The sequence below is a fragment of the Scyliorhinus torazame genome, chromosome 1 (genome assembly GCF_047496885.1).
Source record: "Scyliorhinus torazame isolate Kashiwa2021f chromosome 1, sScyTor2.1, whole genome shotgun sequence".
Classification (NCBI taxonomy): domain Eukaryota; kingdom Metazoa; phylum Chordata; class Chondrichthyes; order Carcharhiniformes; family Scyliorhinidae; genus Scyliorhinus; species Scyliorhinus torazame.
In genome coordinates this window covers 100478798-100498292 of record NC_092707.1, presented here as the reverse complement: position 1 = coordinate 100498292, position 19495 = coordinate 100478798, and the positions used below count along the sequence as shown (strand labels likewise).

General features: G+C 55.2%; 1 protein-coding gene across 1 annotated transcript in view; it reads right to left on the bottom strand.

Annotated features, from left to right (window-relative positions):
- slc5a1 (solute carrier family 5 member 1) overlaps positions 1 to 19495 on the bottom strand; it is a 228870-nt gene that overhangs the window by 112404 nt on the left and 96971 nt on the right. The window contains exon 6 of the mRNA XM_072498635.1: positions 7251 to 7356. Coding sequence (XP_072354736.1) covers positions 7251 to 7356 — 106 coding nt within the window. The remainder of the gene's footprint in view (positions 1 to 7250; positions 7357 to 19495) is intronic.

The following is a 19495-nucleotide window of genomic DNA, read 5'->3' as shown; positions in this document are numbered from 1 at the left end:
TCTCGACCTGGAAGGGGAGGGACTCGATTGCGTGCATCGTCGCCCTGGCGATGTCTGCTTTGATGCGGCTGAAAGCCTGGCGGGCCTCTGCCGATAGGGGAAAAACCGTGGCCTGGATTAGTGGGCGGGCCTTGTCCGCATAATTGGGGACCCACTGGGCGTAATAAGAAAAGAAGCCCAGGCAACATTTCAGGGCCTTGGGGCAGTGGGGGAGGGGAAACTCCATGAGGGGGCGCATGCGTTCGGGATCTGGGCCTCTGACTCCATCATGCACTACGTAGCCGAGGATGGCTAGGCGATCGGCGCTAAACACGCATTTGTCCTTGTTATAGGTTAAGTTAAGGATTTTTGCGGTATGGAGGAATTTGCGGAGGTTGGTGTCTGATCCTGCTGGTCGTGGCCATAGATGGTGACATTGTCGAGGTACGGGAACATGGCCCGCAGACTGTACCGGTCAACCATTCGGTCCATCTCCAGTTGGAAGACCGAGACCCCATTTGTGACACCAAAGGGAACCCTTCGAATGTAGTGTACTTGCGGTCGTCCGGGCGAATGGGGAGCTGGTGGTAGGCTGATTTAAGGTCTACTGTGGAGAAAGCCTTGTATTGCGCTATCTGGTTGACCATTTCAGATATGTGGGGGAGAGGGTACGCGTCGATCTGCGTATACCTGTTGATGGTCTGACTGTAGTCTAGGACCATCCTATGTTTCTCCCCAATCTTTAAAACCACCACTTGAGCTCTCCAGGGGCTGTTGCTGGCCTCGATAATGCCTTCTTTTAGTAACCGTTGGACTTCCGACCTAATGAAGGTCCGGTCCTGGGCACTGTACCGTCTGCTCCTGGTGACAACGGGTTTGCAATCGGGGGTAAGGTTTGCAAACAGGGAAGGCGGGTTGACCTTGAGGGTCGCGAGGCCGCTGACAGTGAGGGGGGTATGGGGTCGCCGAATTTGAACATTAAACTTTGCAGGTTACACTGAAAGACCAGTCCCAGGAGTGTGGCAGCGCAGAGATGGGGGAGGACGTAGAGTCGGAAGTTATTGAACTCCACGCCCTGGACCGTGAGGTTGGCTATGCAGTACCCCCGGATCTCCACAGAGTGGGACCCAGAGGCCAGGGAGATCTTTTGTTTAATCGAGTGTACAGCGAGGAAGCTGTGTCTTACTGTATTGGGATGGATGAAGCTCTCCATGCTCCCAGAATCGATCAAGCAGGATGTCTTGTGCCCGTTGATGAGTACCGGCGTCGTAGCAGTTGAAAGCGTTCAAGGCTGAGACTAGTCCAGTGTCACTGAGGCAAGTTGTGGGAGAAGCTGAGAGATCTTGTCGGGCGATACACGGCCACCCAAGTTGGGGTCCTGAGACGTCATCCAAAATGGCTGCCCCCATGAATTGCACATGGCCCGGTTCGCCTGTGGAGACAGCGGCGGCCGACCGGTCCTGGCATACTGCCACGAGGTGCCCCTTCTTCCCGCAGCCCTTGCAGATTGCGGATCGGGCCGGGCAGCATTGCCGGGGGTGTTTGTTTTGCCCGCAAAAATAGCATCGGCCCCCCCCCCCCACCCCGGTGTTTCCTGGCTGCCGCACTGCACAAGCTTGTGGGGAATTTAGGGGTGCTTTGGAATCGGCCGCGGGTGGGGTCCGCATGGTCGGGAACGTAGGCCTGGGCATTGCGGGAGGCTACATCTAGGGAGTGCACAAGTTTCCGTGCTCTTTAAGCCCTTGCGTGTCGTTTTCCAGCAGTCGCTGGCGGATTTTAGAGGACAGCATGCCCGCAACAAAAGCATCCCGTATTAAGAGTTCGGTGTGGTCATTGGCTGAGACTTGTGGACAGTTACAGTTTCTACCTAACACTAACAATGCGTGGTAAAAATTGTCCAGTAATTCCCCTGGGATCTGCCATCTGGTATCTAAAAGATGCCGAGCGTATACCTGATTCACAGTGCGGACGTAGTGCTCTTTTAACAAAGTCATTGCGTCCTCGAAATCATTTGCGTCTTCGATAAGCGTGTAGATTTCTGGGCTCACCCTTGAGTGGAGGACTTGCATTTTCTGTTCCTCCTTGGGGGTAGTCGGGGCCGTCCTGATGTACCCGTTGAAACATGCCAGCCAATGTTTAAAAGTTGCTGCTGCATTTGCCGCATGGGGGTTGATTTGTAGACACTCTGGCTTGATGCGGAGAGCAGCCATTCTTCAATTTTGTTCATTAAATTGAAGCACGATCAATCACTACTGAAGCGAGATTGTAGTCCAATTGAAGGCTTTAATGAACAAGTAGTTACCCCAGCAGCTCCGGTACAGAATGACTGCTGTGGGTGAAACACAGACTCTTATGCTCCGCCTTCTGGGCAGAACCAGCAGGCAGGTTCCACCACTCATATTACAGTATAAGGTACATCCCAGCGAGGTACCGTGATACCCCTAATATAGCCTACCACGCCTTGTATGCAACACCCGATGCCGGTTACATTGTGTACCTTGTGTTGCCCTATTATGTGTTTCTTTTCTTTTCATGTACTTAATGATCTGTTGAGCTGCTCGCAGAAAAATATTTTTCACTGTACCTTGGTACACGTGACAATAAACAAAATCCAAATCCAAATGATGGAGGTGTATACGATTATGAGGGGTTTGGACAGGGTAAATAGGAAGCAGCTGTTCCCCTTGGTTGAGGGGTTAATCAAAAGGGGGCACAGTTTTAGGGTGAGGGGCAGGAGGTTGCGAGGGGATTTGAGAAAATATTTTTCACTCCAAGGGTGGTGAGAATCTAGAATGCACTGCCTGGGAAGGTAGTGGAGGTGGGCAGCCTTACAACCTTTAAAAAGCATTTGGAAAAGCACTTGAAACACCATCACATTCAAGGATATGGGACAGGTGCTGGTAAGTGGGATTAGTGCGAGATTAGGGCTAGTTATTGTTGGTGCAGACTTGATAGGCCGAAGGGACTTTTCTGTGCTGTACGACTCTATGACTCCATGACACACACATGCACATGCACAGAACCACTTGAACACACACACGCACATAAATAGAAACACTTACACATTCACAGAACCACTTAAACGCACACATACACAGAACCACCTAAACACACATGCACACACACATACAAGCCACATGCTTAATTAGACAGGCACATATGCATGTAACAAAACCACACACATATATTTGTGTGTGCACATGTATATAAACACGGATGAACATATGAACTGTAATACACACATACAGCACAGAAACACATACAAACATCGGCACGTATGTGTATATGTACATTCACATATAGACACATTGAGTGGAATTTAACCAGAGATACAGGTCCCACTGGGACCAGGAAGTCGGCAGTGTTTCTGTGTTGGTTGGAAGTGGCCAGTCGGCAATGATCATGGAGCCATTGGCCATTAGCTAAGCTGGCAGAGACGGGATTCAGTGCAGGAACGCCAGCATCGGCTGACCGAAGTGCAGGGGCCGCTGCCATTTTTAAACAACAGACAACCCTGCCTTTGGACTTTCAAGGACTCCTGCGTATTTCCCCAGTGTCAGGGAGTGGAGCTGCTCTTGACAACAGCCTCAACTGGGCTTCTCAGTGATGATTTGAACATGCCAGAGCTCTCCGATCCATCCTGCACCCACAGACAGGGAGGCATTGCAGACAGAAGCTTTGGAATGCAAAGGTGAAGGGATGGTGCAGACCACACAGAGGATAGCCCCATAGTTCAGTGAGGCCTCCCTGTGTGACCTTCCCCAGGAACTTCAGGAATGGCAGGATCTCTCTGGTGGATGGAAGGAAGAGACTCTCATGGGTAACCAAGGAGGCCTGGCTGGAGTTCACAGCGGAAGTGAACAGCCCTGGGGACCAGCAATGAGACTGGGTCCCTTTGGGGAGAATGTGAGTGATGTACTCACCCTGAGGGTAATTGAGATGTTAACCATGGATCAAAGTAGGGCAGGAACAGAAGGATGGCACATTTTGAAGGGATTGGATGGGTGGTGATATTTACATTGCTCTCTCAGCTGAACAAAAGCTGCGTGTGGGTCACAGGCATCGTGTTCTTCGCATCATCCACCTTCCATGAGAGGATACGGCTGGGAGAGACATGCAGGTCGGGACCCCTGCTGGAGGCCAGCGGAAGACCAGCATTTGGGGATTTTCCCCATCAGCTTCTGGAGCCTAACACCCTCCCTTTCTGCAGGAGAAAGGGCAAAGACTGGTGGAGATGCTCCGGGAATCCTTGATCCCTGTGGAAATGGAGGCACCGAGAAGGATGGACAATCCACCTCCGATGCTCACTCAAGAAGATCGCTATCGTCCAGGATAGAGCAGCCTGATTGATTGGCACCACATCTACCGCCTTAAACATCCACTCCCTCCACCCTACCAACGCACAGTGACAGCTGCATGTGCCATCTACAAGATGCACTGCAGCAATTCACCAAGCTCCCTCACAGTACCTTCCAAACCCACAGTACCCGCCATCTAAAAAAGGGCAGCTGATGCATGAACCGTGCCATCTGTAAGGTCCTCTCCAATCCATTCGCTATCCTGACTTGGAAATATATCACGGCTTCTTCACTGTCACTGCGTCAAAATCCCTGAATTCCTTCCCTAATAGCATGGTGGATGTACCTGCACCATAAGATCTTAAGACATAGGAGCAGAATTAGGCCTTTCGACCATTGAGTCTGCTCTGCCATTCGATCATGGCTGATATGATTCTCATCCCCATTCTCCTGCCTTGTCCTCACAACCCCTGATCCCCTTATTAATCAAGAACCTATCTATCTCTATAAGACCAGATCATCAGATGATGTGACATTCCTTCCATTGTTATTGACCTCCCCTTCCTTGCCGCCTGTAATTGATTATATGGAAAGATGTGTCATTTGAAACATGGAAGTCTGGCAATATCTGGTCTGAGAGAAACATGATAGGATACAGGGAAAGATCCCACAAAGGGTTAACAGCAGCTGCCAGGGCAGGATTGTAAAATGCAGATAGCCTTGGTCAAGCAGGCTGAGCAAACAAGACAAACAGGATTTTGAATGAAGCCAAAAACAATGGCTCATACCTTCATTGAAAGTAAGGATCTGGAAAAGAATGGATGAGATTCTAGGTGTGAAAATTTGCTAATACCAGGTTTATCAGTCTACGAGAATCATAATTCAAAGCCAAAATCAAAGTCAAAATTGAGCTGAGGACACAATTGGAAAATAAAACTATAGAAATGACAGGAATTAAAAGTAACACCTCTTGAAGTCAAAGCATTTTGAACACCACAAAGGACACAATGTAATCTGGGGAGAAATTCTCCAGAAACGGCGCGATGTCCGCCGACTGGCGCCCAGAACGGCGCCAATCAGACGGGCATCGCGCCTCCCCATAGGTGCGGAATGCTCCGCATCTTTGGGGGCCAAGCCCCAACATTGAGGGGCTAGGCCGGCACCGGAGGAATTTCAGCCCTGCCAGCTGGCGGAAAAGGCTTTTGTTGCCCCGCCAGCCGGCGCAGAAATGACATCTCGGGGCGGCGCATGCGCGGGAGCGTCAGCGGCCGCTGACAGTTTCCCACGCATGCGCAGTGGAGGGAGTCTCTTCCGCCTCCGCCATGGTGGAGACCGTGGCGGAGGCGGAAGGGAAAGAGTGCCCCCACGGCACAGGCCCGCCCGCGGATCGGTGGGCCCCGACCGCGGGCCAGGCCACCATGGGGGCACCTCCCGGGGCCAGATCGCCCCGCGCCCCCCCCCCCCCAGGACCCCGCCCACGCCGCCTTGTCCCGCCGGTAAGGTAGGTGGTTCAATTTATGCCGGTGGGACAGGCAATTTATCGGCGGGACTTCGGCCCATCCGGGCCGGAGAATCGAGCGGGGGGGCCCGCTAACCGGCGCGGCGCGATTCCTGCCCCCACCGAATCTCCGGTGCCGGAGACTTTGGCAACTGGCGGGGGCGGGATTCACGCCAGCCCCCGGCGATTCTCCGACCTGGCGGGGGGTCGGAGAATGTCGCCCCAGATCTATGAGATGAAGTCATGTCAAAATGTATACTTAGTTGGATTAGACTATTTAGATCAAAGTTCCTTTTTACAATCAAAGAAAATAAGAGTTGCTTTACAATAACATCAAAAAACGTAATTGTTAGAAAGCAAATATAAACCTCGAGACCAGGGCAGGAACTATCAGATTCAGATTCAGATCCGGAACCAGAGCTCAGAGGGAGAGAGAGAGAAGCAGAGAAGGAACAAGCAGCTAGACTCAGATTACAATCAGCTCGGCCATGGGAAATGGACAGGGCAGAGCAGCCAAGCTAAAATAGCTGCTACATCTAAAGAAGACCAGACTTTAAAGAAGATTGATTGTCAAGTTGGGCCTGAAGGTCCCTTCAACCAACCAGAAGGATCCAGAAGCTTTTCTGTAAAGACAGTGATTGCATCTTTTAAAAAGAGAAAAAGAAATATAATAATAAAATAACTTTAAAGTTTTAACCTGAAATAGTGGTTATTCCAAAGTCTACTTTACTTACTTAGCAATGCGGGACCCAGGATCGATGCTACTAAGTGGTAAGTAGATGAAATCTTCGGTGAAGGTATGGGTTATACCGGGGGATAACTTGAAAATATAGTTTGACCTGAATAGCACCCACTGAAGCTTGCATCGGAGTCGGGGAGTGAGAATCCCTTATCACCATTTAGAATGTCGGCCCTTTTTGGTATAGGGGGACTTCTAAGGATAGTGGTGATTTTTCAAAAACACGCCTCGGTCAGAGCCAGCCGGTACCACAGGGACTGCAGCAGTTCAAGAAGGCAGCTCCCCACCACCTTCTCAAGGCTGATTAGGGATGGGCGACAAATGCGGGCCCAACCAGTGACGCTCACATCAATGAACAAATAAAAAAATACTCATAAATCTGCGCCGCATCCCTCCAAGGTCAGTGGAGCGGTGACTGAATTAGTTAGGAATACAGTTAGGAGAGCTGTGACAATCATTGTCTCCTTGGAACATCAGGCAAACGCTTTCTCCAATCACATACCAAGGCACTGCTTACCTAAAGTAAGAATGTATCTATGCATCTCCCTCCCACTCTGCACCTCCTCAAAGTGCACAATATTTACAATGAGTTGGTTACACCAGGATCACATCCGCCAGGATCACCCCGCTGTCTGGGTGGGGGGTTCAAACCGCCTTTCATCATCTTTGCCAATAATGAACAGGCCAAACGGTTGGAGAGTTGGGTTCCTGCTCGACTCGGGTGTGTTGTTCTTACCTGTCACGGTGTAGAGGCCGGTGATGGAAAGCAATATCACCACCGCAACGTAGAGGTTCAACCCCAGTGCCTCCCGGATAAATATGGCTCCTGAAAACATGTCCGCCTGGAAGAAAGATGTAACAAAACTGCACTAAGGAAATATTTAAATGCTTCTTTTTTGCTGGTGTGGAATGTTCCTTTGTGTCTGTGAGTGGGAGATGGGGGTGGGGGGGGGGGGTAATGTGTCACATTTGGAGAATATCGTCTCTTTCACCCCGCCCACCCCATCAAGACAAGCTGCTGCGGCATCTGATGGGTGAGATTGCCAACTCTGGCTGGGGCAAGGGTGGCATGGTGGTGCAGTGGTTAGCACTGCTGCCTACAGCAGTGAGGACCCAGGTTCGATCCCGGCCCCAGGTCACTGTCCGTGTGGAGTTTGCACATTCTCCCCGTGTCTGCGTGGGTCTCACTCCCACAACCCAAAGATGTGCAGGTTAGGTGGATTGGCCACGCAATTTAGCTCAATTGGAAAAAAAATAATTGGGTAATCTAAATTTAGAAACTCTGGTTGGGGGCATGCCTAGGGGTTTGATCATGTGACATCTGACCATATTCTGTCAGATCATGTGACTTCCCTTCCACTTGTATCTTGGAATCATAGAATGTACGGTGCAGAAGGAGACCATTCGGCCCATTAAGTCTGTACCGGCCCTTGGAAAGAGCATCCCACTTAAGCTCACACCTCCAGCTTATCCCTGTAACCCAGTAACCCCATCTAACCTTTTGAACACTAAGGGGCAATTTAGCATGGCCAATCCACCTAACCTGCATATCTTTGGACTGTATTATCGTATCTCACCCTCCCTACCACCTTGGTCAGAGCCAGTCTGTACCAGGAATGTACATATTACAACCAGCCAGCACAATGACCTGACCCAAATTGAGACATGGCACCAAGGGCAATGTGAAGCATGGTACTTGGGAGCACTTTTCCCAGGCCGCAACTTCCTGAACTCAGACCAGCATCGGCATTTCTAAATTGCCAGCTGGGCCCAATAAAGAGGGTGGCACAGTGGTTAGCACTACTGCATCACAGCTCAAGTGACCCGGGTTCAATTCCGGTCTCGCATGGACTGTCTGTGTGGAGTTGTACTTTCTCCTCGTGTCTGCGTGGGCTTCCTCCAGATGCTCCGGTTTCTTCCCATGCTCCAAAGATGTGCAGGTTAGGTGGATTGGCCATGATAAAGTACTCCTTAATGTTCAAAAAGGTTAGGTGGCGTTACTGGGTTATGGGGATAGGGTGGAGGCGTGGGCTTAAGTAAGGTCTTTTTCCATGGGCCGGTGCAGACATGATGGGCCGAATGTAGGGATCCACTGTAGGGATTCTGTGATTCCATGATCCTACCAGAGCGCATTTGACAAGTTCCCGAGAGGACAAGTCTGGTTACAGAGCGTAAATTATGAACTTACTGCAGCTATGAAACATTATTCTCCAAAGTGAAGAATTCTTCCAATCATTTTATTGAATGGGACACAGGGGCGACGGCGCGAAACGGCCCCCGCCGCGACCGATTCAGGGGCAGAAAAGGGGCCAGCAGCGGCACCATGAGAAACACGGTGGGCGTGGCGCCAGAACAGCGGCGTCATCGCACGACGGCAGGATGGCGCCGCGCCGTGTCATTATGAAGCGCGTGATCGGCACACAGGCCCCGAAGTCTGGAGATGGCTGAGCCCCGCCGTGCCGCTCCCCGCTTCTGGGACAGCCACCTAGAGACACTGCCAGACGCAGTGGAGGAGTGCAGGGCCATCATTTTCCCCAGACGTGGCCACCGGCAGCCACGTGCAGCACCGTGAGGCGGGGATGGCGAGAGGTCGGGATGGCGGTCAGCGCGGTGGGGCACATCCTCCGCTCGGGAGACCAGTGCAGGAAATATCTGCACAAACCCATGAGGGCTGCGAGGGTAAGTACCCCGAGGCTTCCCCCGAGACGTCCCCCGGGCAACCCCCCCCCCCCCTCCCCCCCAGGGCAAGACTGCTCACAACCACAGGGTGCGTTCAAGAACCGGAGGGGGATCACCTGAGCTCCACCCCCTTACCGTCTACGAGCAGAGGGCTCTGGACCTCGCTGGGGGAGCCGCCAGCCGGGAGGTAGAGCCGTGCCAGGTTGGAGGCACAGCACCAAGTGAGAATCCCCTGTCTGCATACAGTCCCTCAGCCCATTATTACCCCCACCTCCTCACACTCCACCCCCTCACACTCCACCCCCTCACAGTCCATCCCCTCACACTCCACCCCCTCAGGTGTCCGCCTCCACTCCTGCTGTACCTTCTGGGGAAACACCTAGACGTGGTGGTAGGGCCTGTGAGGCCAAAAAGTTAGGCACGTAGTAAGTTGGCACGGGTGCAGGGCACTGATTAGTTATACGGGCTAGGGCACTTGTCTTTGAATGTCACTATTAAAGTTGTTACACCAAACCTAGATGCGCCTGTCCTATGTCCGGTGCCTGAGGGGGTCGTGAGGGGGACTGGGTGACGATGGGGTTCGAAGTTCATTACAACGGTGAGGCCGGGTGTGCCCCCCCCCCCCAATCCCAAGCACGCTGTCATCCTCAGCACACCGACGCCAGCTGCCCCACATGGACATGTGATGGCGTGTCCGTGATGCATAAAGGGAACACCGAGGTGGAGGGTTCAGATATGGCCATGAGTCAGACATTCTGTAGCGATCTGAAGCTCACAGCTCATCGCAGAGCGGGTTGTCATCATCCAACATGGCACTGATCACACCCGCTGACAGAAGTAAATGTGTAACAAAATTCACGATGTGCCGCAGGTGTAGGGTGCTGTGCGAGTGGTGCTGTGGGTGATAGGGTTGTGCGATGGTGCGCGATCGACGGTGCAAGTGCCCTGCACAACGATGCCCTCCCCCTAGTGTGTGAAACGTGTGGCGATCAATGCCTCGCGTGCTCGCTGTCCCAGCCGGTGTCGACGTGCGGCCTCCCACCATATCCCGCACCTCGGTGGTGTCTGTGCCCCGCCGCCCTCCCATCCTACCCCTCCTCCTCTTCATCCTCAAGTTCAGAGGCGTCGCCCTCATCGGGCTCACCTGGTGCATCCTCCTCCATGACATCGCCCCTCTGTTGGGCAATGTTGTGCAAAACGCAGCAGGCCACAAAAATTCTTCCGAAGCTGTCGGGGTGGTACTGCAGAGCGCCTCCTGAGCAGTCAGGCACCGGAATCTCATTTTGAGGAGGCCGAAGCACCTCTCCACAACACCCCTGGTTGCAGCATGGGCCTCATTGTAGCGGGTCTCCGCGTTAGTCTGTGGCCTCCGTATAGGCGTCATTAGCCACGGCCGCAACGGGTAAGCCCTGTCACCCAGCAACCAGCCCCTCATCCGGGGTGGGCGTCCCTTGAAAATAGCGGGTATGAATGACTGCGCCAGTATGAAGGCGTCATGCACGCTGCCCGGGTATTGGGCGCACACGTGCATTATTCTCAATCGATGGTCGCAGACCACCTGGACATTCATAGAATAGTTCCCCTTCCTGTTCAGGAAAACGTCCCTGTTCTCCGAGGGTGGACGGATGTTGATGTGCACCCCATCAACGATGCCCTGGACCATCGGGATCCCGGCCACTGAGGCGAATTCCGCTGCCCTGGCAGCCTGGTGTGCATGGTCCTCCGGGAAACCAATGTCTCTTTCCGCGAAGGCATAGAGGCCGTCGGTAACGGCCCGATGTCTGAGAGATTCCAGAGAGGTTCCCGCTTGGTGCCTGGAAGGACCCCGTTGCAAAAACATTGAGGGCAATCGTGACCTTGACTCTCACAGGTATGACATGTCCTTCCCCCCGTTCCATGTGGTGCCAGGTGCGCCATTAGGTGGCATATATGTGCCACCGTCTCACGGCTAAATCTGAGTCTCCTCCTGCATGCCGCGTCCATAAGGTCCTGGAACAAAATGCAGTCCCGGTACACACGAGGCCGCCTGGGGCGCCTCCGCCGCCTTGGCCTGACCACCTGCTCGTGCTCCTCCCCTGGTGCCCCATCAGGATCTGATTCGTCGACCTCTTCCTGCCCAACGAGGTGGAGGTCATTGTCACCCTCCGCCTCCTCTTGGACCTGTTGGGTGTGTGGGCCTGCAGCAGGAGTGCCTTGCGGCCCTCTGCAGCCAGTCCCTCTGCTGCATCCGCCTCTGCAGCAGCTTCACTGAGCCGTCTGGGTCAGCCGCGCTGAATGGCTATCTGCAGGGCGGCCGCTGCCGCCACGGCGGCAAACATTGATGGCTGTTGTGCAAACATCACAAACTAGAAGGGGGGGGGGGGGGTTTGGGAGGGAGAGACAACAACGTTTATTTTTTTTTAAAATTTGATTTTATTCAAAATTTTTCAATAATTTTTACAAACCACTACAAAAAGAAAACAACATAAAGCATAGTAATAATTAAGAAAACAACTTAACAAATTAGCAAAACAATGTGGGGTATCTGCCCTTTACAAATAAAATCTATCCACCCCCCCCCTCGGGTTGCTGCTGCTGCTGACCTCCACTTCACGTTCCGCGAGAAAGTCAAGGAACGGTTGCCACCGCCTGGAGAACCCCTGCAAGGACCCTCGCAAGGCAAACTTTATCTTCTCCAACCTGAGAAACCCCGCCATGTCACTGACCCAATACTCTACGCTTGGGGGCTTCGCGCCCCTCCACATTAACAAGAGCCGCCTCTGGGCAACCAAGGAGGCAAAGGCCAGAACTCAGGCCTCTTTCGACTCCTGCACTCCCAGATCGTCCGATACCCCAAATATCGCTATCTCCCAGCTCGGTTTTACCCAAGTGTCCAAGACCTTGGACATAGCCTTTGCAAAGCCTTTCCAAAATTCTGTAAGTGCTGGGCATGCCCAAAACATATGGACATGGTTTGCTGGGGTCCCTGAACACCTCACACACCTGTCCTCTACCCCAAAGAACTTGCTCATACTCGCCACTGTCATATGCGCCCGCTGCACTACCTGAAACTGAATCAGGCTGAGCCTGGCGCAAGATGAGGAGGAATTGACCCTGCCCAGGGCGTCAGCCCACAGGCCCTCATCTAGCTCCTCACCCAGCTCCTCCTCCCACTTGCCCTTCAGCTCTTCCACCGAGGCCTCCTCCGCCTCCTGCAGCTCCTGGTATATGTCCGATACCTTGCCATCCCCCACCCACACGCCCGAGACCACCCTGTCCTGTATCCTCCGGGCAGGTAACAATGGAAATTCCCCCACCTGCTTGTTCACAAACGCCCAAACCTGCATGTACCTAAAGGTATTCCGTGGGGGGCAACCCAAATTTCTCCTCCAGCGCCTCAGACTAGCAAATGTCCCATCAATAAACAAGTCCCCCATCCTTTTGATACCCGCTCTGTGCTAGTTTACCATCTATTCTACCTGGAACGAACCTGTGATTGTTCCGTATCGGCTTCCAGACTGAAGCCCTTGCCTCCCCCCTGTGCCGTCTCCACTGACCCCAGATCCTCAATATCGGATAATTCTCAATTAAGGATAAGCGAGATCAGAGCCTGCGACATCGTCGGGGGAAGGGTTCCCTTTTCCTTAGCCTCGTTAAAAGTTCTCAACAATAACGGACCCAACAGCTCTGAGAATTTCATATAAAACTCTACGGGATATATAAAACACTCCGGCGCTCCTTTAACAACCCCTCCTCGGGGGATTCCACATACCCCCTGTCCACCCTAAGTATCTCCCCCACCAACCTCTCCCTCTCCATCCTGTCCCTCTTCTCCCTGTGATCCCTGACTGAAATTAGCTCCCTCCCTGCCTTCAGCGCCTCCCAGACCACACTTACTGAAACCTCCCCAGTATCATTGGTCTCCACATAGCTTTGGATACACCGCCGAATCCACCCATAGACCTCCTCGTCCGGCAGTAGGCCCACGTCCAGTCTCCACAGAGGGCGTTGGCCTCTCTCCTCCCCCAGCCCCAGCTCCACCCAGTGCGGGGCATGGTCCGAGATCGCAATGGCCAAATACTCCAACCCCTCCATTCTCGGGATTAGCGCCCTACTTACCACGAAAATATCAATCCGCGAGTACGCCTTGTGCACATGGGAGAAGAAAGAAAACTCCTTCGCCCTTGGCCTGGCAAATCTCCACGGGTCCACACCCCCATCTGGTCCATGAACCCCCTCAGGACCTTGGCCGCTGCCGGCCTCTTACCCGATCTCGACCTAGACCAGTCCCGTGCCGGGTCCAGGACCGTGTTGAAGCGCCCCCCCATTACCAAACTGCTTGACTCCAAATCCGGAATCCTACTCAACATCCGCTTCATGAACCCTGCATCGTCCCAGTTCGGAGCATACACATTCACTAGCACCACCCGGGCCCCCTGCAACTTGCCACTCACCATAATATATTTACCCCCTTTATCCGCCACAATACCCGCCGCCTCAAATGCCACCCACTTGCTCACCAAAATTGCGACCCCCCTGTTTTTCGCATCCAGCCTTGAGTGGAAAACATGCCCACCCATCCCTTCCTCAGCCTGGTTTGAGCCGCAATCTTCAGATGCGTTTCTTGTAGCATGGCTACGTCTGCCTTTAGCCCCTTTAAGTGCGAAAACACACGGGCCCTCTTGACCGGCCCATTCAGGCCTCTCACATTCCACGTGATCAGCCTGGTCGGGGGGCTAATCCCCCCCCCCCCCACCCTGCCGACTAGCCATCTCCTTTTTTAGGCCAGCCACGTGCCCGCGCCTCCCGCACACTCCAGCCCCCCAGCCGGAGGCTTCCCGTCCCGACACTCCCCTTTAAAATCGATTCTCCTTCAGTCAGCAAAGCAGCATCCCAGCCCCCCTCCCCCCTCAACACCTCCCACCCCAGTCAAGCATCTGCTTAACCCCCCTACCCCCTACCCATTGCACTCCCGCAAGTCAGCTGACTCATGCTGACCCCGGCCGCCTCCATTTCCAATCCCACTGTCGGCTCCCCTTACGGGTCTCCAGCCCCCACCACCTAAGTGAGGTCAAGAGAGTCCCCCCCTACGGGAAAGAAGAAAAAAACCAAGGCATAATACTCTCAAACCCCCTAGCTCCGGGTACTGCCCCTACCATTGAGCAGATAAACCGCTCTCCCTGTCTGGGCCAACCCCACCACCTGTGACGCAGCTCTTCCCAACTGCGACCTCACCCAAAGCCTCGAGGGCCCTGGTCAAAGGGGGCAACAAAAACACAAGAGAACACGGGGAAAACCCCAACATAACAGCAGCCCCCGCCCCCGCCAGCCCCCACCACCCCACCAGCAACCTTCACAACACACTACAGTCCATTAGCTCGAGTCCAGCTTCTCATTCTTGATAAAGGTCCACACCTCGTCCGGCGTGTCGAAATAGCGGTGCTGGTCCTGATATGTAACCCACAGCCTCGCCGGTTGTAACAGCCTGAACTTCACCCCCTTTCTGTGGAGGACCGCCTTGGCCCGGTTGAATCCCGCACGCTTCTTGGCCAGCTCTGCACTCCAGTCCTGATAGATACGGATCTCGGTGTTCTTCCAGCTGCTGCGCCGCTCCTTCTTCGCCCATCGCAGGACACACTCCTTGTCGGTGAAGCGGTGGAACCTTACCACCATAGCTCTCGGCGGCTCGTTTGCCCTAGGCCTCCTTGCCAGGACTCTGTGCGCCCCATCCAGCTCCAGGGGCCGCGGGAAAGCCCCCGCGCCCAGCAGCGTTCCCAGCATCGTGGTCACATATGCCCCAGCAACCAACCCCTCCGTGCCTTCAGGGAGACCCAGGATCTGCAGGTTCTGCCTCCTCGACCTATTCTCCAAGTCCTCCAGCTTCTCCTGCCATTTTTTGTGCAGCGCCTCGTGCGCTTCCACTCTGACCGCCAGGCCCAGAATCTCGTCCTCATTATCAGAGGCCTTCTGCTGCACCTCCTTGATCACCGTCCCTGCATCTTCTGGGTCTCCACCAACCTTTCAATCGACGCCTTCATAGGGGCCAACATCTCCGTCTTTAACTCCGCCAAGCAGCTTCTCAAAATCTCCTGCTGCCCCCATGACCACTGGGCCCACGCTGCCTGATCCCCGCCAGCCGCCATCTTGTTTTTTCGCGCCCGTTCTCCTCTCTTCTCCAAAGCCGCGTTTTTAACCGCCCCACTCCTAGTCCACTCCATACAGCGCTGGGGGACCCTCACTGTTTCCTTCCCACACCGGGAATCGCCGTCAAAGTGCAGCTGGAGCCCCGTAAAAGGGCCTAAAAGTCCGTTATCGGTGGGAGCTGCCGACCGCCGTGCGACCTACCAAGGCATAGTCGCAACCGGAACGACAACGACATTTGTAAGAAGGGCGCGTCGGACGTAGGCAGCCAGGGCCCATTGGATACATGAGTGCCCCGGCTGCCTGGTTACGGTTCATTCACGCAAGCACCCTTACACCTGCCCACAGTATCCGTCTCCCGCCCAGTTCACCCCGTCCCTCCTCATTGCAGCGCCAGCAGCCTCAGCCCATCACCATGACCTCAACTTGGAAGCGTATCTTCGCCACCTTCCTGCCATGGCACTCCAGCTGGGGTATCGGTCTCGCGGGTACCCTTGGAGGCCCCCCCTACCCCGACAGAATGGTTGCATCATTTGCCCCACCCCCTCCCCTTCCCTCTACTCCTTCCCCACCCCCTCCCTCTTCCCCCTACTCATTCCCCCAACCCCTCCCCTTCCCCCTTCTCCTTCCCCCACCCTCTCCCCCACCCCACCCCCTTCTCATTCCCCCACTCCCTCCCCCTTCCCTCTACTCCTTTCCCCAACCACTCCCTCTTCCCTCTACACCTTCCCCCAACCCCTCCCGCTTCCCCCTTCTCATTCCCCCCAACCCCTCCCCTTCCCCCTTCTCATTCCCCCAACCCCTCCCTCTTCCCTCTACTCCTTTCCCAAACCACTCCCTCTTCCCTCTACACCTTCCCCCAACCCCTCCCCTTCCCCCTTCTCATTCCCCCCAACCGCTCCCCTTCCCCCTTCTCATTCCCCCAACCCCTCCCTCTTCCCTCTACTCCTTTCCCAAACCACTCCCCCTTCCCCCTTCTCATTCCCCCAGCCCCTCCCTCTTCCCTCTACTCCTTTCCCCACCACTCCCTCTTCCCTCTACTCCTTCCCCCAACCACTCCCCTTTCCCCCTTCTCATTCCCCAACCCCTCTCTCTTCCCCTTCTCATTCCCCCAATCCCTCCCCTTCCCTCTACTCCTTCCCCCCAACCACTCCCCCTTCCCCCTTCTCATTCCCCCAATCCCTCCCCTTCCCTCTACTCCTTCCCCCAACCCCTCCCACTTCCCCCTTCTCATTCCCCCAACCACTCCCCCTTCCCTCTACTCCTTCCCCCAACCCCTCCCAGTTCCCCCTTCTCATCCCCCAACCCCTCCCACTTCCCCCTTCTCATTCCCCCAACCCCTCCCTCTTCCCTTTCTAATTCCCCCAACCCCTCCCCCTTCCCTCTACTCCTTCCCCACCCCCTCCCCTTCCCCCTTCTCATTTCCCCCACCCCCTCCTCCTTTCCTCTACTCCTTCCCCCACCCTCCTTCCCCCTACTCCTTCCCACACCCCATCCTCCTTTGCCCTGTCCTCACACCCCCCCACCCACCCCCCCACAAACCTCCCCCCCATGGGGAATCGCGGCACACACATCAGAAACCCCTCCCCCCCCCACTCACCATCACCGGCCATGGACGCAGCTTCCTGCTTCCTGGGGTGAGCCCACTCACTCACCACCCTCATCCACATCGTCAGCCAGCACAACTGGCTGACAAATGTATTTAGTAGGGGTGAACGGCGACGGCGTGACCTGGGGTCACGCCTTTGGAACGTCGACCCATCCAGGCCGCTGAATAGCGGGGGGGCAGGGAGAATCGCATGTATTACCTGCTTGGGCGATTCTCCGGCATGCGCGGCGCCGACCTCGATGACGCCGTTCTCACCGGTTTACAGAGTGGCGGAACGGCATCGGACCGGCGCCGCGGGAAAAAGTGGCGTGCAAGGCGATTCTCCGAAACGGCGCGGCATGGGAGAATCGTGCCCAGGGTATTGGGCGGGACTCTCCGACACCCCGCCGGGTCGGAGAATCGCCGGGGGCTGGTGTGGATCCCGCCCCCGCCGGTTGCCGAATTCGCCGGCATCGGATATTCGGCGGGGGTGGGAATCGCGCTGCGCCGGTTGGCGGGCCCCCCCCCCCGGCGATTCGCCAGCCCGCGATAGGCCGAAGCCCCGCTGCTGGAATGTCTGTCCCGCCGGTGAGAATCAAACCACCTACCTTACCGGCGGGACAAGGCGGCGCGGGCGGGCTCCGGGATCCTGGGGGTGCCCCCACGGTGGCCTGGCCCGCGATCGGGGCCCACCGATCCGCGGGCGGGCCTGTGCCGTGGGGGCACTCTTTTCCTTCCGCCTTCGCCATGGTCTCCACTATGGCGGAGGCGGAAGAGACCCCCTCCACTGCGCATGCGCGGGGATGCCGTGAGCGGCCGCTGGCGGGGCACCAAAGGCCTTTCCCGCCAGCGTACATCGTGCCGATTGCGGAGAATCCCGGTCTTGCTTACATTTCTTTGTAGCCACAAAGACAAAAGGTATGGAGGTGCCCACACTCCATAATACACAGGTGTATTAAGAGATGTTGTTTATACAAAGCCCAAGCAAGCACTCTGCTGACATCACTGCACATCACATGACGCTTTACCAGGAGGGATATATTCTTTGATACATAGCACCCCTCCTCCTTTACTTCATTCGTTCGACAACAATGATTAACATTTATACCACAGATCCCTTGGGCGGAATTCTCCGACCCCCTGCCGGTCGGACAATCGGCACGGCGCCCCGCAAATCGCGGCACGCCGCCCCAACACCGGGACGCAATTCTCCACAGTGCGGAGAATCGGCACTGCGCCAACACTCCGGCCCGGGCCGGCACGCCGATTCTCCGGCCCGGATGGGCTGAGCGGCCGTCAACAAAAAGCCGAGTCCCGCCGGCGCCGTTCTAACATCCTCTGAGCCGGCGGGACCCCGGCTTTCAACCCCGGGAGGGGGGGGCCTCCGTAGTGGCCTGGCCCGTGATCGGGGCCCACCGATCGGCGGGCCGGCCTCTCTGCCCCGCGACGTCCTTTCCTCCAAGCCGGCTCCTGTAGCCCTGCGCCATTTGGCGTCGGGGCCGGTCCGGAGGAAAAGGCCACTGCGCATGCGCTAGTTGGCGCCAGCCCAACTGCGATGCACGGACCCCGCAGCGCCGGGTTCAGGCCGGGATTGGCGGCTGAGCGGCGTGGGCCGTTCCAGCGCCGTCCTAGCCCCTGTGGGCCGCAGAATGAGGTCCCGGAACGGGCGCCAACGCCGGAGGAAAACACTCCCGTTTTCACTCCGGCGTCGGCAGTTAGCCGCCTGTTGGGAGAATCCCGCCCATTATCTCTATACACATATATATATACAATTCAATAAGACCGTCTCTCAGGTGAATGTCTATTCCATTTGGGTGAAATTCGGCACTCTGATAGCTGGCTACTCGACACTGTGCAACTGTTCTCATTCTCTTCAGGAGGTGGTACTTCCTGGGTAGTTATTCCAGTGTCTGTCACTATAGGTATTGGAAATTCCTCAGAAACAGAATCTGAACGTGTCTCTGTGTCTGGTCTGAAGCCCACTCAACCATTCAATACAATCATGGCTCATCTCATATCGGCCCCAACTCCACTTTCCTGCCCACTTCCCATAACCCTTCATCCCATTACTAATTAAAAACCCATCTATCCCCTTAAATTTATTTAATGTTCCATCGTCCACCGCACTCAGGGACAGAGAATTCCACAGATTTGTGGCCCATCGAGTCTGCACCCGCCCTCCGAAAGAGCACTCTACCCACGTCTCCTTCATATCCACCCCACCCTATCCCTGCAACCCCACCTAACCTGCATGTCCTGGACACTAACGGCAATTTAGCATGGCCAATCCACCTAACCTGCATGTCCCTGGACACTAAGGGCAATTTAGCATGGCCAATCCACCTAACCTGCATGTCCCTGGACACTAAGGGCAATTTAGCATGGCCAATCCACCTAACCTGCATGTCCCTGGACACTAACGGCAATTTAGCATGGCCAATCCACCTAACCTGCATGTCCCTGGACACTAAGGGCAATTTAGCATGGCCAATCCACCTAACCTGCATGTCCCTGGACACTAAGGGCAATTTAGCATGGCCAATCCACCTAACCTGCATGTCCCTGGACACTAAGGACAATTTAGCATGGCCAAT